Here is a 19,282-nt window from a genome sequence, read left to right as displayed (position 1 = left end):
TCAAGGATGGTACTTGACTTTATTCAAAAAGGTGTACAATATTCAACAGTACGCTAGTGAAAGAAACAGCTTTACAAGAAGCTAGAGTGTGAGGACAGTTTAACAGAGTTGCTATGGTTACATGAAGGGGGATTTCTATCAATGATTACTTCTGGGCTTTATCGTCCAGACTAATGGCAGACAAGGTGGTCGAATCAGAACTGATTCCTGAGGTCTTCGCTGGAGTTGAAGTCATTCTGTCGTTCATATCTCTCTTCCTCTGCTTCTGGGCTGACAGACAGATCCACAGGAACATAAAGAAACCTTGACAAAGAGACAATGTGAGTTACAAGCAAGTAAAAAAGAATTTGAAGGAACGTAAATATAAACCTGGACAAATAAACAGGTGAAAACACTTCAGAGACAGACACTAGTCAGAAGTGACAGCAGACCTTGTATGGAGTTGAGGATGCAGAAAAGGTAGAGGATGGGGTAGTTGACATATCCTGAGCCCAGGAAGACCAGGCCCCAGGTGGTCCCCAACAGCCAGGTAAGACCTAACACAGTGAGGCTACTCCTGCAGGACTCACTGAACCTCACCGGGTCCCTCCTGGTCTTTCTCTCAGACCCTGCCCCAGGCTTTGACACTCGTTTCATCTTAAAGATGCCCGAGGCCACTGCCATCAAGATGCCGGCATTGAAGACGAATATAAGGGTGAAATACACCAAGTTCAAGTAGAAGAAGGAGTCATCTGTGATCCAGCAGCTGCGGGACAGGCAGGACACCCAAAGGACTCTCAGCATATAGTTTCACGACATACGAAAAGACATATCATCTCCGTGCATGCAGGGTTCATACAGACCAGTACATACAAGGAATCAAAGCATTATCTTGAATGTTTTAAGTTACAATTCTTGAGATTTTTGTGAAATCAAACCCTGTTTTTGATTCTCTTCATGGTTGGTATTTTTTCAGCAGGGGCCATTCAATGTATTTACACTCTGTGTTTACCTCTCTGTATGACAGTCTTCATTGTTGGCAGAGTCTGCCATGTCCTTGCAGGATTCAGTTTGTCTTTACATGCACATTACTGTTTCTCACTGCAGTAAACTGCACTTGATGTTACCACCCGTACCAAGGAGCATCACCAAATGAACCAAGACACAGCACTGTCATATAAATCAGAAGGGTATGATCATGTGCATGATGTATGTCCGTGTATGTATGTATGTATGTATGTATGTATGTATGTATGTATGTATGTATGTATGTATGAGATGCTTGTCATGGGCAGAATAGTCTTGTGGACATATCATGTATAGAAAGTGAAAGAAAAAACTTACACTAAAGCTGTATTGAAATGATCTTTAAGACAGATAAACAAAGGGTGATCATGAATCATAGAAAGTACATAAATGACACATTTTCCCATTCTCCTTGATTGACCAGATTTTCTTTTTTTTTTTTTTTTTAAAAAAAGAAAAGAAATTGGTTTTGGATTCCTATTGTTGAAATGGATTGTGTCTGTTGTATTACTAAAACCAGTTAGGAGTTACTTACATGGCATTAGTGTGGTTAGTATTGGTCAAGGTCACTTGTTTAAGTCCATAAAACTGTTTGAAGTCTGTCACTCCCAAAGAGACTGCCACGATTGCACAAGGGATCCCTTAGAATCACGCACGCACACACACACACACACACACACACACACACACACACACACACACACACACACACACACACACACGAAGAACATGAGAAGAAACAACAAGAAATGTGTCACATGCTAACCACATACAATAACGATGACCCAGTCATGGTCTGGCTAGCCTCTGCTTCAGCAGCTTTCTGTGCAGCACAGCCTTGGAGGACTTCCTTGCAAAAGCCTTCTTTCGCTTGAATTTCTGCAACAGTGAAAGATGTTCGTGGGGCTTCCTGTTCTAAGTTCCACTGGTGTCATCATGAGTCGTCACACACCACATCAGTATGTAGTAAATACAGCTGAAGCTCCTGCAGCACTCACCCCATCCAACAAGAGACAGTTTGAGCATGTAGTGTTTGTAGTAGGTGTTGAACACTTTTATCAGCAGTAGATAGAGGTGAAGTGCCTCTATGGCCATCCAGGTGAAAGAGCAGAGCAGGGAGTAATGCATGAGCGCTGCGACAAACACGCACACCCAGCCTGGCTTCACTGTGGCCCCCCATTCGTTCATCAGGAAGGTTGAATTGAGCAGAAACAAGGCCCCACTCAGAGACACATGGATTGACATGGAGTAATCTGTTCTGTGGTTTCTGAGGAAGAGAAAGGAGAACAGTGCATTGGGCATATGACAAGCACAAAGAAACAGTGTTTCGTTGTGCCATTTCTTACTACGTAAGTGCACTATCATTGTCATCATAAAACACAAAATACAAAGACATGTTTTAGAGGATAATGAATCCTCACTTTCAGAGCAGCATAGAACAAGAACAGAATACATAAACCCCTTATATGAAATAAATAACACAGAGACTGCCAGCAGTAGTAGTTGTTTCTTGGATGGCAGCTGTCTGACAGCTAGCTGCATGGAAGGTGTAGAATACATGTATACCTACCGACTGAAGAGGTATATCACAATGGACAAAGATGTGAAGAAGGCAGACAGGCCACAGCCTACGTAACTGATGTATGACAGAATTTCCCAGTGGACTTCTGCAATTGGTTCTCTCATCTGCATAAAAGATGGCATAGTGGTAATTATCTGCAATGTACATGGAGTCAGAGAGCTTTTTGAAACTGGGTTAATACCAGTACTGTACTATTGTTGAATAAAGATGATCAGTAATACTATTGTTTTGGCTATCTGCTGTATTCTTTACTTTCTGTGTGAAAGATGTCAAATGAATAAAAGCTTAATTAATTGGTGAATATATCATCAGACAGAGAAGTGTATGTCCTTACCAGCAAGACGGCGAATGGTGTTGCATGGTCACACTCGCAAGTAATGTTCGTTTCATTTTGAATGATTCCATAACTCTCACATCCATCTGTTTTCCACCTCCAATCTGGGGATGTGAACATTCTGACTTAGTTGACTTAATGAGGTCTAATTCTGCTAATTCTCCGGTTCCTAACTCTCTAAGTTGCAGGATCAACAAGGTGCATATAACATCACCCTTAAATTTACACAGAAATCTTCTCTTAAATCAGTCAATGGTTCATGTTTTAAAACATGCTCACACAACAATTAGGCAAAAATAGACTATGACAAAGTTAATCAGAATTTTTCTTTTGATGACTTGCTATTCTTGGACAACCTTGCAGATTTTTGTTGGAAATCTAGAACATACTGAAAACATGCTTTCATCCATTTGTCAGTGACTTACTACACAGTAACAAGAATAAAATTCCTGTTTTGCTGTTTATCGAACTGTAAGCACAAATTGATATATACCTACCACTGTCATCAAAATAGTGACACTGTAACCATGAGGCATTCTGTAAAAATACAAAAACATAGAGCTACGCTGAGGCAGTGAAACATCCACACATCCATACATCCTGCCTCGTTAAAGAAGCTGAAGTCATCTGAGAAGACTCAACAAAACAGGAAATAAAAACAGAAAAGTGGCACAATACTGGGATAAATCCAGTTAAATCAGTTCTCTTCACTCCCTTGAAGTTTCTAAAGGAACAAGCATGGAAATAATGCTCAAACTTTTAAAATGCCACTTTAGCAGTGAAGGTCACATGTCATCATCAAAATAGAGTCAAATTACGTCAAGTAAGTTGAACACTAATGCGTAAACTCTGAGTCAGCCTAGAGGTCTGACTCCAGCTGACGTTTCCATGTGACACATTTTAAAACGAGAGCCCTGCAAAAGGGTCTGAAATATGTACTTGATGGCTGTATACATGACATAATGCTAAAACACTGAGGCTAAAGCTACATGTCCCAAGTGTGTGAGCGTCGTTTGCCCCATAGCACGCTATTAAACTAAACAATGTGCTTCACTTTTACAAGAGAAATGATTTGAGGATATGAGGAATCAGACATGAGTGGAAAATGTGATGGCATCTAAAGCAAGTTTGGCTGCAGTTGCTGGCGTGTGAACTTCCCCAAAACAAACAGAGCGGGACTGAGCTGCTATCATGACTATAAATCCTTATAGAACACCAAAAATAACAATAAACTAGAAAGTTAATAACATGCCCATTGCCTTTGGGTGTAATGCTTAGTTACTACTGATAAGCTGGATATGTTAACATTTAATGCTTACATTAGAGCAGTTAAAGACAAAGGCTGTACGTGACCTTGGAACTGCTGACTATAGACCACTGAGAACACATCAGTGGTTTCAAATGTTTCTTCATAGTGGTACGCTGTATGATAGGGTGGCCAGTGAGGACAAACACACTGCAACAACACATTTATTTTGCAGTATGCTAGGCCAGGCTTCTGGAATAAGAATGACTAATGGCAAAGAAATAGTGTGCAGCTTCCCCTTGATCTGAAAAATGATCTGAAAAAACAGAAAGCATATATGTGGATTTTCCAGAAGACGAACATTTACCTGACAGATGGGGAACACCTATCTGACGGTTGAACTGACATTTTGTTGTATCACTTCACTGCAAATGGAACGTGAGTTGGAGCTAGTCCTCCTGGTATTTCTGTTACTTTAGAATTTTAATATTAAAAAAGAGCCCAGACTGCTGAGATATCGCTCTTCTTAGAACCTCATACACAACACATCGACATGTAGAAGCTTGACAGGCCTGCCAGCCCTTGTTACAATTACTAACCTGTGATTGGACAGTTGCTGGTCGGAGTAGCTAAGGTCAGTTTGTACAGTGTACAGCACCCTCTGTTTTTAGACCCACAGTTGACAATTAAAAAGAGATCGGAGTTGAAAACATTCAATCATGCATGCACAAACAGACTTACATTAATGTCTGTGTTTGGAGTAGTTTTGAAAATCATCTTGATAGATGTCGTCAGATTACGAAGACGCCGTCCCCCCAGTAGCTGTATCCTGATAACCATTGATGAGATATCGTCCTGTTTAAACTAATGAGGAGACAGTTTCAGTACAGGCATGGAAGGAAACACAGAGCAGTATAACATAGTGTGCATACAGTATTTATGCAAAACCCACAAATTACAGTCTGAAACACGAGAGTGTCAGGACTGCATTGAATGAATGATGCGAGAAGAAGCAGGGCAAAGGATATACTTGGAAGTGGCTGTGCGACATGTAGCTGACCAAACCAATAATCCTCTCCTCTTGTCGGACGTTACGCAGGGCGTGCACCGGCAACCAAATGTGAGGGACAAATGTCGTGTTCTGAGGCAGCAGCTGACAGTGGAGGTAAGTAGATTATGTCAAGCAAGGGCAGTTGGCAGTTTGTATTCAAAACAAAATTCATCAAACGCTGCCTGAAGTTATGTCAGCCTATCGTAACAAAGACACAGACATATTCTCCATCATGTGATTTTAATCATCACTGTTCCTTCTAAATTCTTCAGCGCCGTCTTCATCACAGCTTGTTTACCTGTGGAGCTTCTATCTGCATTCTGGAGCTGCTTCCTGTCAGGTTAACCTCACTGACATTGACAACATGCAGTGACAAATCCTTCAGGTCGTAGGTTATGGAGCCTCCAGGCTCTAGCTGTGATATTCTCATGATGTTAAGGATTATGTGTTTTTCCACACTGCAGGAAGACAATGGCAATGAAATAAATATCCCATCTGGTGAACAAAACTCCTCCACCCTCACATCTCTCTTTCTCACATCCCCACTGAGACGAGCTGAGATGCCAGTGACACATGTAAACCAAATGGGAAGTGACCAGTCTAGCCCTGCTATGATGACATATCATCAGCAACTGTACTATCAATATTCTAATTGTTTAGAAAATACTCCAAATGATATTTAAATCTAATATTTGTAGTGATACTGCTGAGTTTATCATATTTTTGTCCGCTGATTTCTGACAGCAGTGTGAAATTTTTTTTCACCCTCTGAGAACCATGAATATCTTTACCAACCAATCCACCCAATAGTGGCTGAGATATTTGAGTCTGAACAAAAGTGGTTGACCAACCGGCAGAGATATGCTGCTTGCATGATTAACAGCGGTCTTACGGAAAACAGTATGAATGAGTACTGGCAGCAGGTCTGACACTTACCTAATAGCGTTTTTTTTTATTGTCTCGTTGCTGCTGAAGAGCTCTGCGCATGAATGCCTTACATAGAAGAATTGCATCATTTCCATCTGGTAAGAGTTGTTATTATCCATTGAACGAATCAGGTGCAAGATGACCTTGTGTTTGCATAAGTACAAAGTGCAATATCTAACTGAGAAGTGAGAGAGGAAACAGACTTAAGATGCAGACATGTCATCAACCTGTTTACGGAGACAAAGCAGCCACAGCATCTCCGAACAATGTCTGACCCCATCAGTGATAATGTGTGCTTCACACTGTAGGGGACTGTTTGAGAGACAGCGTACTTACATTGTACCGTGTTGTTCACAACCTCGGCAGGATAAAATGTCACATTAAGCTCAAAGCAGGAAGATGATAAATTGAACGTCATGTTGGTGGGGCATTGAAAGGTGCAGGGTTGTCCATCACTCACACAATTCACATTGCCAGATCTGGCTTCATTGATGAAGGAATTGGTCAGGGTAATATTAATGACACCACCTGAAATGTTGAAACAAACTGAAGACAGACAAAGAAGACAAGAAAGAATTACAATATTGTTTCATTGTATGGAAAATCCCATTTAAACATTTTCAGATTTTTACTGACTCTGGACAACGATTACATGGGATGGAGTACAAGGCAAAATAAATCATTTCAATGAACACACACTGACATACTTTTCAGCCCAAGAAGCTCAGCTGCTCGGGTTCAAATAAAGTGGCTCAAAAAGTTTGAGTTGACTTTTGTGCTTTCTGATGTAAAAGTAAGTGAATACATCAGGATTTGACTGATGTCTCTCGGTTTATGAAACATAAAAAAGCAAAATGGCAAGACCTCTGTAACGGTTAGGTGACTGCCTTGATTGGGGGAAATCTAAGAGATGCTGATGTAATGACTAACTCGACGTTTTTTCCTTTCTGAGCTTCATCTTTGTTTGGTGAACAAAACCTTATCTAATAAAACTGACAGTACCGTTTTCAGCTTGTGACTCCAGGGCCAGCAGTAACAGCAGGAAGGGAACCATTGTGCTTCCTCTGAACATGTCACTGATGGAACAAACAAAAAATAAGAAATAAAACTATATTTTAGTGCAGATATATTCAGTGTATCTGCAATCTGCATCAGATAACAATCAAATGCTTATTCTTTTCCTGAAAGTGGCCAAGTGTTTTGTAAGTAATAGCAAATGAAATACATCCAAATATTAAATGGTATAAGCAAAGAATTGCACTTGATTTTCTTGTCTTTTGAAAAATTTCAAAGATTTGGTTACACTTAATTTGAAGGTGTGCATAAGACTGACATGACACCATGATGAGATGATGATTTACGGCATCAAAAATGACAACAAAGACATCTCAAAAATGTCAGCTTTGCATTAAAGGACGTAATTGACCAAATTCCACATAGAGGTTTACTGAGACTCCTTCGTGTTCATGACAGCCGTCGTGGTTATAACAGTGCCATGTCAGTTTGATTTGATGATTTGATTTTAACGTTCACTTAAGCAATGAGTGACTGAAGTTTTTCTTTTCTTGTTTGTCTCTTATTATTCAGTTGCCCTCCCGTGGACACAGCAGTCAGTTCTCCTCATGGTGACACAATCTAAAATCCCAAACTATTCAGCACTCCAAAAGCACAAATCAAACATACCTGCTGTGACTTTTCAACATATCATTGGGCAAATAGAGGAAAATCTTTCATACAGTTCCACCTAAAGGGAAATATGAACAAGCACCATCACAAGATTTCTTCCAAATCTATATCTTTAAAACTAAATAAAACTCTTCAAAATGACTCTTTGCCATCTAATTCCACAATGCGATCATAGTAATAAGTGCATCCCACAAAAAGCAGAATATTTAAAACAAATACTTACATTAATACTCAGTGAACACAGAGACGTTCTCTTCTCACCTCTGAAGAGAAAAGGATGAACCAGACTTGAGAGCTGTGCTGGTTTGAACTTATGATTGAGGACTTAAAGTAAAAACATACAATAGCACTTATGTTTGCTCTGCTGGAGGTATTTGTTTTATGCAAATATTTTTTTTTTATCAATGTAACAAAATGATTGCAGATGAGTCTGTTTCATGTGTATATGCGAGAAACCGACATCACAGTCCAAAGTTCACTGCTACCTCAAACCAGGTCAACAGAGATATGATATAGTGAACAATAACCTCATCGTTAGGAAAACCACAGAAGGTGGATTACTGAAGGTTAAAAAACTATGCAAACTATAACATTAACACATACACGCATACACAAACACACTCACTCACTCACTCACTCACTCACTCACTCACTCACAAATCAATATTTCAAATGCAGTATGTAATAGATGCATGTTCCATTGCACAGTGTTGTAGGTGGAGGCCAGTGAATGTACGCTCTCAGAGAATGATGGTGTGGTGACTTGCAGTTAAAAACTCATATCAGATCTGGACAGAAAAGCAGGTGTGTACCTTGAGGCAGAAATACTATTTGCAACTCCAATGGGAGTGGATGCATTTTCATTCTGGGATCTCCTACCTGCATCGTTTTTTCTTAAAACTTTGACTAACAGGAGTGAGATGGTGTAAACCTCACAATCATCTCACAATGCCCCCAAATTCTTGCTTCTCATGTTCCTACAGCTGTGCAAAGAATATAAGATTAACAACAAAGCTAGAAAAATAGCACTAAAACCGTGAGTTGTAAAAGCATTTTGTATTTCAATATTAGAGTCATTTACAAGGCTTTGCATGAGTTAGCTCTGGCTAACATGCTTGCTTCTCTGCTACATTGCTGTACATGAAAACATCATGATCTAAAGCAGAGGTAATAACGGCTAAATTCACAGCATTTCTGCATTAATTCACGCAGCGCGCATGCACACAAAAGAAAAGAGAAGTCTCTTGTCGGCTTTAAACTTAGCTGTTGGCACTACGTGTTTCACTACTTGTCTTGGTAGCTGAGTTTCCTATCTTTCTCAAAGACATCACAAACCACAGGAAGATGAAGAAACCTGAGTGGAAAAAGAGAAAGAGACAAATAAAGGGTTAGAGAGTATAGGAGGAGAGGATCTCGCCTATCATGCAAATGCCACTGATAAACAATTTGCTTATGTCACATGACTGTTTAGCAATATACAAATAGTCAGTATCTTTTTCAATATTATACACCTTTTATTCTTGGCATGGAAGTGTCCAACTCTCTAAAGTTCTCTTGTCTCCTGGTATTTGAGTAATTTTCTCAGTTTGCAACAGGAATAAAAATCCTGTGTCATGGTTAAAAATCCAGAGACTTAGAACATTAATTGTGATATAGAAAGCTATCTAATTTTGTCTGTCCATTACACATTCAGGTCTGGCATGGACAAAGCACGATAGGTTCTGGTCTTTACCACGTCAGATTGAGCATAAACATGTGTAGCCATGTAAAGACTATGTTGTGTTCAGCTTTCAGTAGTAAACCGTGTTGTGCTTCACTCTGACTGTACCCTGATAAATTCAATTTATAAATGTCAAACCAAAGGATCAGCTTGCATTTACGACCACAGCAGCTGTCATTGACATACACAACCAACACATATGAAGTCCTCCATCCATTTCTATACAACAGTTTAGATATTCGCCTCCGATAACCCTTTCTGTCATATTTATGGTAACATCAACGCAGGACAGATGTGAATCTGTGGAAGCAGGTCGTGCAGGTTGTACCTTGCAGTGAGCTCAGGATGCTGAAGGCGTAGAGGCCAGGAACAGTCAGGTAGCCAAATGAGAAGAAAACCAGGCCCCACGTTACGCCGAGCAGAGTGGTGATCCCCAGCAGGGTGCAGGTGTCTCGCTTGGCTCTGTCTCGGTCCCTCTGCCCCGACTGACTTGCAAAACATAGTGTAAATGACACATTAACAGGTTGTGGACAGTCTGTGACCAGACAATACTGAAAAACAAACCTGTGTTTGAGGACGTTACACCTCTGGAGTTGAAGCAGATCTATCTTCTTGAATTTGTATAAAACTGTGCTCTCAGGAGTCATACTGTCAGTTTTATGTCAGTACCATTTTGAATGTTTTTACACAGGCTGTCTGGGTCAGGGAGGCCGCTATGTTTTCAATGACTGCTTATTTAACATATTGACTAGACATGAAGCCTTAAATATCAGAAGGTAGAATTAAAGAAAGAAACAAAAAGGATAAGACTGGTGATAATCTGTATTTTCCTTTTTGTCAAATATCAGCGGACTCATCCTTCAAAGATCCTCTGTGAAGACAAGATGAGCAGGCTGCATAGAGTGTTGATTCAATCGCACCTCTTTGCGCTGATGGAGACTCACAACGCGTCTGATTGTCACCCCTAGCATGGCCACGTTAAAGACAAACACCAGGCCGAACACTCCCATTGTCGTCACTATCTTCACTGTGTTGTTTCCGATATAGCATCTGCAATGAGAAGGAGAATTGATAAGGATTTAATCTCACGCTGCAAAATGAGATATGATGAAAATGTCAGTTCAAGTGACTAAAGATTCTGCTATGTGCAGTAAAAATATCCCTGAAGCTAGAGGGGAGTCAGTGTCTCAACAGTACATCCCAGCTATTTCTTCTAATCATTTCCCAAAACATTCAAATGTCCAGCTATGCACATGCAAAACACTAAATAAATACAAGTTACTTATTAGCTAGATTGTACATGACTGCAACTTGGCTGCTGCCTCTCCCTTACATTGTAGTGCTGTTGGAGTTAGATAAGTCCAGAGGGACAGGACCATACGCGTCCCTGTCTATGATGACCACCAGGGACACAATGACTGCAGGGATACCTGAAACATACGGATTGAGCAAGGGAATGATCCTTTCACTTAGGGGTTGGATCACTCCAGACTCCAGATGGCAACATGCAGGTTCCCCGGCCTTGGCGACTCTACTCACCCCATCCCACCACGCTGATTTTCAGCAAGTATCTCCTGATATAGATGTTGAAGACTTTGACGAGGAGAAGATAGAGGTGGAATCCCTCCAGGGCCATCCAGCTGAAAGTGGCCAGCAGGAAATAGTGGAGAGAAATGGCCATGTAAAGGCAAAGCCAAGTGGAGGACAGTGCTGCCACCGTGTGACTGGGGAGGAAGTGCACGTTGAGGAGGATCAGGGCGGTAGCGAGGTTGATGTGGACCTTCATGGAGACATCTGCCCTGACTTTTCTGTCAGACAAAGGAGAATGGATTTGTGGTTTAATTATGCGGATTTCACGGTGACATCGTGGTGGCAATGAAATTAGGCCATATAAAGTTGAGGAAGAGAGGAAAGACGAAACAGAGAAAGTAAATAGAGAAGGAAGGAAGGATGGGTGACAAAATGTGATGAGAAAGAAAGGAGAGTACATTGCAGAAGTAAAGAAATAAAACAGGATAAAGGCATAAAGAGGAGCTGGAGACGTGATGGGAGCGAGGACAGAAGAACGCCGCTGTACCTGAAAATATGTGAGAGGGGAAGATAGATTGAAGGTAAGGAGGAAGGGCAGACAATAAGAGATGAGAGCCATCCAAAAGGGAAGAATAAATAACCTTTTTGTGATGAAGAGCAGGACAGTGAGGACCAGGGCAAAAAGAGAAAGACTACAACCAATCAGAGTGATGTATGTCAGAATCTTTAGGTCTGTCGGTGAGAGGGAAACAGACACCTGTGGAGAAAGTACAAAGATACAGGAAATGCCGTCCTTTTAATACATTCATTTGATAAACATATAGTTGCTGGTGAAGCAGATTAGGAATTACATACAAAACATAAAAGCATGACAAGCTTATGGTGCAGAGTTAGAAAATTAAAATCCGAAAATACATGATTTTTTGATTATTTATCCTTCAATATAGCAGGATATTCTGCCGATGATACTAATATTATGAATAATACGTCTATCAGCATAGATCTTAACCATTGTTATGTTATTAGTAACATGTGCTTTCCTACTGTGACAAGTCAATTAGTGTGCTGTAAAAAAGGTTCATTACAGAATATTTGTACTGTATTTTGTAATATAAATATCTTATTTTATTGATTTATTATTTTTTTATTGCTACAATAAGAAAAGCATCGCCCATAGGTGAAGGCTGTTTCAGATCCTCTTCTACTGAAAACACAGTTTTGCTAAACTGATCACTTTAATGCCATTGTATCTCTGTCGTTCTTGCCTACCATGAGCACACCAAAGTACGTGAGGTGGTCACAGGAACAGGTGATGTCACTCTGGCCAGGTTTCCACAGGGTTTTGCAGCCATCGTCGCTATATGCTGGTAAGTCAAACAAACAGACAGACATTACACATCACACATTATAATCATTATAACAACAATGAATCCAACTTACGATCTGCTCAGTTACTCACCTTGTGTTGAAAAATTAAAGAACACACATCGGGGTTCTTGGGTTTCCTGGAAGCAACAATATACCAGGTTCACATTAGGTTTATGTTGCTTATATGCATTTATCATTTGAACAGACTTTAGTCTGGAAAAACATACAATTCTACAACGTTACACAAGTTGAGGTCGTAGTGAACGGTCTGTGGAATGAAGCTGTACTTACATTTCCGTACATAGTGAGATTCATTGTGATGTTGACTCGCTCCTGGAGTCCTGAAACAGTCTTGCCCCCAACACTCACCCCAACCAGTCTGTTCTCGTATAATACATCCGAGGCTCCCCCTGTGGTCTTCAGTACAACATACAATCAGTTAGTTGGACAGTGTATTCAAGATGCTTATTGTCTAAAATTTGATCACTATTTGATGAACATTTACTAAAGGAAAATGCCGCCCAGTGATCCTCATTCTCATAGAAATGTTGTGACCTTTATTGGTGTAACCACTGGCCTTCATAGGAACTTTTAAAGTTATGTTTTGCATGTTACTGCAGACAGCAGTCGTGAAGAGCAAAAGAGCAGCTACTTCTAGTTCAGAAAACAACAGTTTCAGTTGTTAATAAACGTAACAAGTCTCTTGCATTTGAGGGTATATTTTGTCGGAAATAAACATCCCTTCCTGTTTGTGATAAATATATCTGCCTCTGTCACTGTTGAACGTTTGTATAAAATGCTGCCCTTAGAGATCTTTACTTTGTGACAGTGAGGCCCACATTGTAAATTTGGCCAGATTTGGAAAAGATAAAATGAAACAAAAGAAAACAAACAAAAAAACAACTCAACGACACATAGCGAATGTTGCATGAAATGCAATATGACATTGTTTTTTGTAGCTCTACCAGCTAAACTAGATTGATGAAATACAACGATGCTGGTCACAGCATCAGCATTTTGAAATGAATCAACCTATGCCCTATTTATCTCTCTTAACTTGACACGTTTGTCCTCCTATGGCTAACATGAGGAGCTGGTGAACAGCTGGAGAAGAAACACTGTGGTCATTCCCAGATTTATGAACTTGGAACATACCAAGTAAATCATTTAGTTTAAAAAATGATCACATGCCAGGTATGAAGGCAGATTTGTGGCATTGCAACATTCCTCTTCTTACCAACACAATCCAAACCCTGTTCACTCCTCCATGAGTCACACCTACTCCATTTACCAAACCATGCAGCCAGTAGAGAGAAGCTCATGCTGGCCAAGTCACAGCCAATGGGAAACACTTACACCAAGGCTGGGCCCATAAAAAAAAAAATAGAATTTTACCTATATATCTATATCTATATCTATCTATACATACATACATACATACACACACAAACACACACACATATATGTAGTCTATTGGACTACAGCTCTTCTTTTATACAAAGTTTTACATAAAAGAATGTAGTCTTTAACCCCGTTTGATTCAGGCCAGGTAAGCATGCAGAACACAACAGTGTTGTCTGGTCCAAGATCCAACTCTCTCGGCAGTCGAACGCTCACTTTGCTGTTGGCAACAGCTTTCTCTGGCATTGCCTGTATCAGAGACACAGAGCCAAAAACAGGAAGATAAACATTCTATGTAAATACCTGTAAAAGAGTAATGCAACTCTCACAGCTACATTTGTATCCAAGCACACGACATAATATAATGTCATCCTGTTGGATGCAAAATTCAGACATACCTGACACCATAACAAAAGAACAGTTGAAGATTTATAGTATCATCCTGCCATCCTGTATTTTCTTACAAGCTGCTTTTAGGCATGCAGGATAGATGAACATACAAATGCGTGTAAAGTATTTGTTGCAAAACAAGTAGGCTGAACATTAAATGAGACTAAAGCCATGGCAGCAGGTCATTGAGAATGGTCTTAGGCACAGTGGTGCATTGAGCCAAATGCTAATGTCAGCATGTTAACATGCTCACAATGACAAATGTTTACCATGTTCACCATCTTAGTTTAATATGTTAGCGTGCTAACATTTGCTAATTAGCACTGTGCTATGTGTTTTTAGATATTTGAGCCTGGTCTTATTCCCAGACAGTCAGACGCTGAAGCTTTGTCACGCCCCTCGGTGTCTCTGGATACTAAGGAGACCTTGTGCGTCTGCATGAGATGCACCGACTCAAATGTAAACCCATCCATGGCAATATTAGACAAATGAATGTCTGACCAAAGCGGTGAACATTGCCAACATTGCCATCCCTTGAGCCATGCTGCTAATATGGCTAAAAATCTACGGGCAGGTTAAAAACCGTGATTTTGCCTTTGACTCAACCTCCAGTTCAGATTAAATGTATACTTACCTCACTCTCACTGGCATAAATTTCAAGGCCTGCGAAGCGACCTTTGGGTCTGTGCAGGACGGCCACGAAACGGTTGACAAACAGGGACGTGGTCTCAGTCACCTCTACTTCCTCTAGAATTTGTTCTAGGCTCTCTAGGGATCTAATGGGAAAGGACAAGAAGTTCTTAACATCAATCAATCATACAATTTCCTTAAAACCTATGATGACTTCTGGAATACAGAATGCCTAACCTTATATCTGATTAGACATTCTTCACGTTGCCCTGCTATTTACTCCCTTGTACGTATTTGGTTACTTATGAGCAAACACACAAACACAGATGCTCACACAACATTAAAACCCCGAATATCAAATTGCATACAGAATAAAAATGTTTACTTGATAGTGTCGAGGCTGTTTCCATTTGTCAAAATCTTGTTTATATCTTCCATACAACATCTGGCATCAGAAACCCCTGTAGGTTTAAATTAATGTTTTATTGATAATCAGTATATACATAGTGTATTCAAAAAAACAACAACAAACAACAAACAACAACAAAGACATTCATATAGTAAAGTTTCTCACCTGGTTTATTTTGACTGATCTTCTTGCAAAGATTTTGACCCTGACCTAGACCTCGATTTTGACCTGGACCTCGATTTTGACCCTGACCTGGACCTCGATTTTGACCTGGACCTCGATTTTGACCCTGACCTGGATTTTGACCCTGACCTGGATCCGGATCATTGCAGGTGATTTCATGAGACACCAAAGACAGGACCAGCCAACAGAGGAGCCACCACTTCAACCTGTCAAGTGAGCAGGATTCATTGAGAGCAAACGTAGACACATCCAAACTGAGGGAGGTACAAACACAATCATTCAACATTCACATTATTGCTCTTAACTGGGACAACAGCAGCAAGTTTCTTTTCACAACCCCCATACTCTGTCACATAACCAACAGACATTCCTCAGGCCTAATAGTCACATCAATATAGAATAAAGTGGCTCTGACCTAAAGACAATCAAAACATAACCTACCCTTTCATGTTGCTGAGTCCCTGTAAAAATTTTTTCAACTGACGAGAGTACTACAGAGCGCAGCTGATGTGACAGCAGGGCAAGAGCAAGTGAGGAAACCTGGTGAAATCAAAGAGCTTCATGGGAAGTTGAAAAAAAGAAGACAAAGAAAACATGTAAATGACATTCTGAGATAAAAAGAGGAAGCAGTAACAGACTGAAAGCTAAAAATGCCGTCTGTATCTCTTGCCTCTGTAGCCACTGAATCTGCTGTGAATGTGGGCTCAGATTAAATAACTAAAAAAGATTATGTTCAACACTTGAAACTACATTTTCTATTCAGAAGGCATGTTATCTGGAACTACATAGCAGTCCATCATTGCTCAATATGCAAATCACTTGGTTTATGGCTGCATGGCACTACTCCCACCAGCAGAGGGGAGTAGCACATCAAAAAAAATCACATGAAACAGGTGCAGAGTGTTTACTGCAAGCATTTCATTTTCCATTGTGTATATGTTGTGATTGCACAAATGGATTGCTTAATTGTAACTGTTTCTCTGCTGGTTGCTTAATCAACATACTTGCATTCCACATGTAAACCTGAGCCTGTATTTGTAAGTCATGCAGCTCCTACTTCCAGACTTTCTCTCTCTGTGTTGTAACATTCAACGAAGCAAATAGAACAGATAATGATATAAATAAATCTTGTAAAATATAGAATCAGCACATTGTGAAATAATTGAATATTTTGAAATTTTGAATGACAAATTACATAACAGTTTTTTAATCATTCATTTCCCTAATAACATAATTCTATTGAATGTCATTTTGATTTTATTGTATTGCTCTTTTTCAAAAGTCTGTTTTGGTTTCATTAAGATAAGCTTAATAATAATAAAACTTTATTGATCCCACGCCGTGGCACAGTGGCACAGAGGAGTCAAGATAAGGAGGATATAGGATAAAGATCCTATAAATCAACTTTATATATATACATATATATATACTGTTGTCAATATGGATATTAAAATACAGTGTTTGTACTAGAAGAAAAAGAAAGTAGGTTTATGATATAGAATTGGGAAAAACAGCATCAACACAGAGCTACGTTACATGATGCTGGAGCTAAACAGTGTGACAGCTGTTGGGATGAAGGACCTGCAGTAGCGTTCTTTCTTACAGACTGGATGCAGCAGTCTGTTACTGAAGGAGCTTCTTAAGCCCCCCACTGTCTCATGCAGGGGGTGGGATGGGTTGTCCATGATCGATGCCACCTCCTCCATGGTGTCCAGAGGGCAGTCCAGGACTCCTGAACAGTTTCTTTAGTTTTTTCGGTCTTTTTTCCCCAATCACACATTTCATGTCAAGCTTTATTTGATAATACCACTTCTCAATTTTACATTTATGTCACTTTTCATGACAGTGGTCTTATTACCACCCTCTCGCCTTTCATTGAGTCACTTACCCCTTGCCTCTAAACTCCCAAGGTCCACAACTGCTACCACATTTAGCCAGTTAGCTCCCATTAGCTAGAGCAACGAGTATACCAATGAAATTCTGAATCAACCAGAGTGTGCTATAAGTATACACAGTACACGGACACAGTCACTAAACTTCTGTAGCTTTAAAACCTTATCTTAACAAGGCTGCTCATGCTACATCGCTAGATAGGCCAGCTTGTGATCTTATTTCTCAGCAAGTGAAGAGTCTGTGTTAAGAGAGGCAAAGGGCCACATGATTGGATGAAAGGTGAGAAGGTGGTGACTGCACCATTATGACATTATGAAAAGTTATTTCTTGAATATTTCACAACTTATTGTTTCATTTAATTATTTTTCACAGTTTATTCAGATGATTTGATTATTGATTGATTATCTATTTATTTAATATTGAACAATTTGGAGGTCCTCAGCGGTCAGGCTCACTGACAATGACTTGGTAAAGTGATATGATGGCATTTGCAGCTGGTATTGTCATCATAAGAACCTGAATTTAAGCCACCTGTTTAATTAAAATACAAACCCATACATGTTTATGGACACACCTGTAGCTTGTGACACTGTGCATACATTCCATGGCTTTGTGTGTGTGTATGTGTGTGTGTGTGTGTGTGTGTGTGTGTGTGTGTGTGTGTGTGTCTTACACATTGTGTTTTGTCCATCAGTAAGTTTACTGGCTTGGCATGCAGGTGTCCTTTCTGCCAGGTGGCCAGCACATCATAGAGACAACAAAAAAGACGAAACTACACTTGATGAGAGTAGAATAGAACAGATCAGTGTAGAACATAATAGAACATAAAAGAATAAAATAAAGGCTGCTGAAGCACATTACAGCATTCCCGATTCATATCTGTAAATATACTGCAAGGTAGCAAAATCCATGAAGTAAAGAGGTACCATTCTACCATTCAAAGCTATTCCAAAGACACAGCTTTAGTACGATTGTATATCCATATACTGCACATATGGGTCATTGTGTTGAGTCTTGTTGGGAGGCAAATGTTGTCGGAGTTTACAAAGAAAAAACAATGAATAACTGTTTCAAAAATCATTCAGGGTGGGGTCTGTTGGGGGGATTTCCCTGCGTTCATGCTAAGACAGTTGAGATCACTGGTATGTGGGCAGGGGTTGACTGATGTTAGCCTCTGGGGTTTGATCCTATCTGTGACAAACCATCACAGACTGCTCACCTGGATGAAAACAGACCAGTGAAGCAGACAGACTCACGCACAGCAGATGACGATCCTCATTATGACTAACTGGAAAAACCTGGGTGATAAAAAACATACTCTCTATTTGTACTTAAACGTAGCATTTTGAATTGTCAGCAATCATGACTACACAGTCTACAATAGGGATGGGGATTTCCAAGGTACTAAAACTGCTGCTATTTGCCACCATCCCAAGTTGAACTACTTTAAAAGTTGAACTACTTTTTTTTTGTTTGTACAAACTTATATCAAACTACATCTGAAACACAAGCTGAGACACAACAGCCACAATTTACTAGGTGCACTGAGGCATACATTGAGGAGAAGAGCTTTAGGAAGGCTTTACCAGTGACCATTGTGTGTGCTCACTTGACTATGGCACCTCGTCCCCTGTAATGACCTCAGGCCACAGAGATTACTCAATGTTTTGGACATACTGCCGTGCAAGACAAAGCAACAGTGACTGAACTGCGAAAAGATCTCTTCAGAATGTATCTTCTGGTCGTCTGGACTACATGCATCATGATCTGGGATTGAATGCATGAATCCTTTATCACACCACGGTGCTCTCTCTCACCCTCTTTAATAGACTCCTCAATGAATGAGAAATGCCAAAATATGACTTACAGACTCAGACATTATTATTATATCTGGAAGTAGCTACTGTATAGGGAGTTCGTTATACAG

General features: G+C 40.0%; 2 protein-coding genes across 2 annotated transcripts; both read right to left on the bottom strand.

The window, feature by feature from the left end:
* Positions 1-83: 83 nt before the first annotated feature.
* LOC143325841 (adhesion G-protein coupled receptor G2-like) lies at positions 84-3,452 on the bottom strand. The gene is made up of 7 exons (XM_076739186.1): positions 3,419-3,452; positions 2,922-3,025; positions 2,576-2,691; positions 2,004-2,272; positions 1,541-1,646; positions 432-745; positions 84-303 (listed from the first exon to the last, which is right to left on the bottom strand). Exons 3-7 carry the CDS (start codon positions 2,689-2,691, stop codon positions 146-148), a joined length of 963 nt encoding a protein of 320 aa, XP_076595301.1. The 5' UTR covers positions 2,922-3,025; positions 3,419-3,452; the 3' UTR covers positions 84-145.
* Positions 3,453-9,012: 5,560 nt separating this feature from the next.
* On the bottom strand, positions 9,013-15,969 carry LOC143325785 (adhesion G-protein coupled receptor G5-like). Its single transcript, XM_076739105.1, has 14 exons — positions 15,904-15,969; positions 15,445-15,668; positions 15,256-15,331; positions 14,875-15,016; positions 13,980-14,099; positions 12,741-12,866; positions 12,541-12,586; positions 12,351-12,445; positions 11,723-11,838; positions 11,091-11,359; positions 10,885-10,981; positions 10,472-10,601; positions 9,880-10,036; positions 9,013-9,185 (listed from the first exon to the last, which is right to left on the bottom strand). Exons 1-14 carry the CDS (start codon positions 15,909-15,911, stop codon positions 9,091-9,093), a joined length of 1,701 nt encoding a protein of 566 aa, XP_076595220.1. The 5' UTR covers positions 15,912-15,969; the 3' UTR covers positions 9,013-9,090.
* Between the last annotated feature and the right edge of the window lie 3,313 nt (positions 15,970-19,282).

This window comes from Chaetodon auriga, chromosome 1, assembly GCF_051107435.1.
Source record: "Chaetodon auriga isolate fChaAug3 chromosome 1, fChaAug3.hap1, whole genome shotgun sequence".
Classification (NCBI taxonomy): Eukaryota; Metazoa; Chordata; class Actinopteri; order Chaetodontiformes; family Chaetodontidae; genus Chaetodon; species Chaetodon auriga.
This window is presented reverse-complemented; position numbering and strand designations above follow the sequence as displayed.

What these genes read in the sequence shown, in the direction of transcription:
- LOC143325841 (XM_076739186.1), bottom strand. Translation starts at nt 2,691, where the DNA reads ATGAGAGAACCAATTGCAGAAGTCCACTGGGAAATTCTGTCATACATC. An exon ending in GTGATATACCTCTTCAGTCG is followed by an intron (nt 2,273 to 2,575) that starts GTAGGTATACAT and finishes TCTCTTCCTCAG; the next exon opens with AAACCACAGAACAGATTACT. An exon ending in CATCCTCAACTCCATACAAG is followed by an intron (nt 304 to 431) that starts GTCTGCTGTCAC and finishes CTCTTTGTCAAG; the next exon opens with GTTTCTTTATGTTCCTGTGG.
- LOC143325785 (XM_076739105.1), bottom strand. An exon ending in AACAGCCTCGACACTATCAA is followed by an intron (nt 15,017 to 15,255) that starts GTAAACATTTTT and finishes CTTTCCCATTAG; the next exon opens with ATCCCTAGAGAGCCTAGAAC. An exon ending in CCTGGCCTGAATCAAACGGG is followed by an intron (nt 12,867 to 13,979) that starts GTTAAAGACTAC and finishes GTTGTACTGAAG; the next exon opens with ACCACAGGGGGAGCCTCGGA.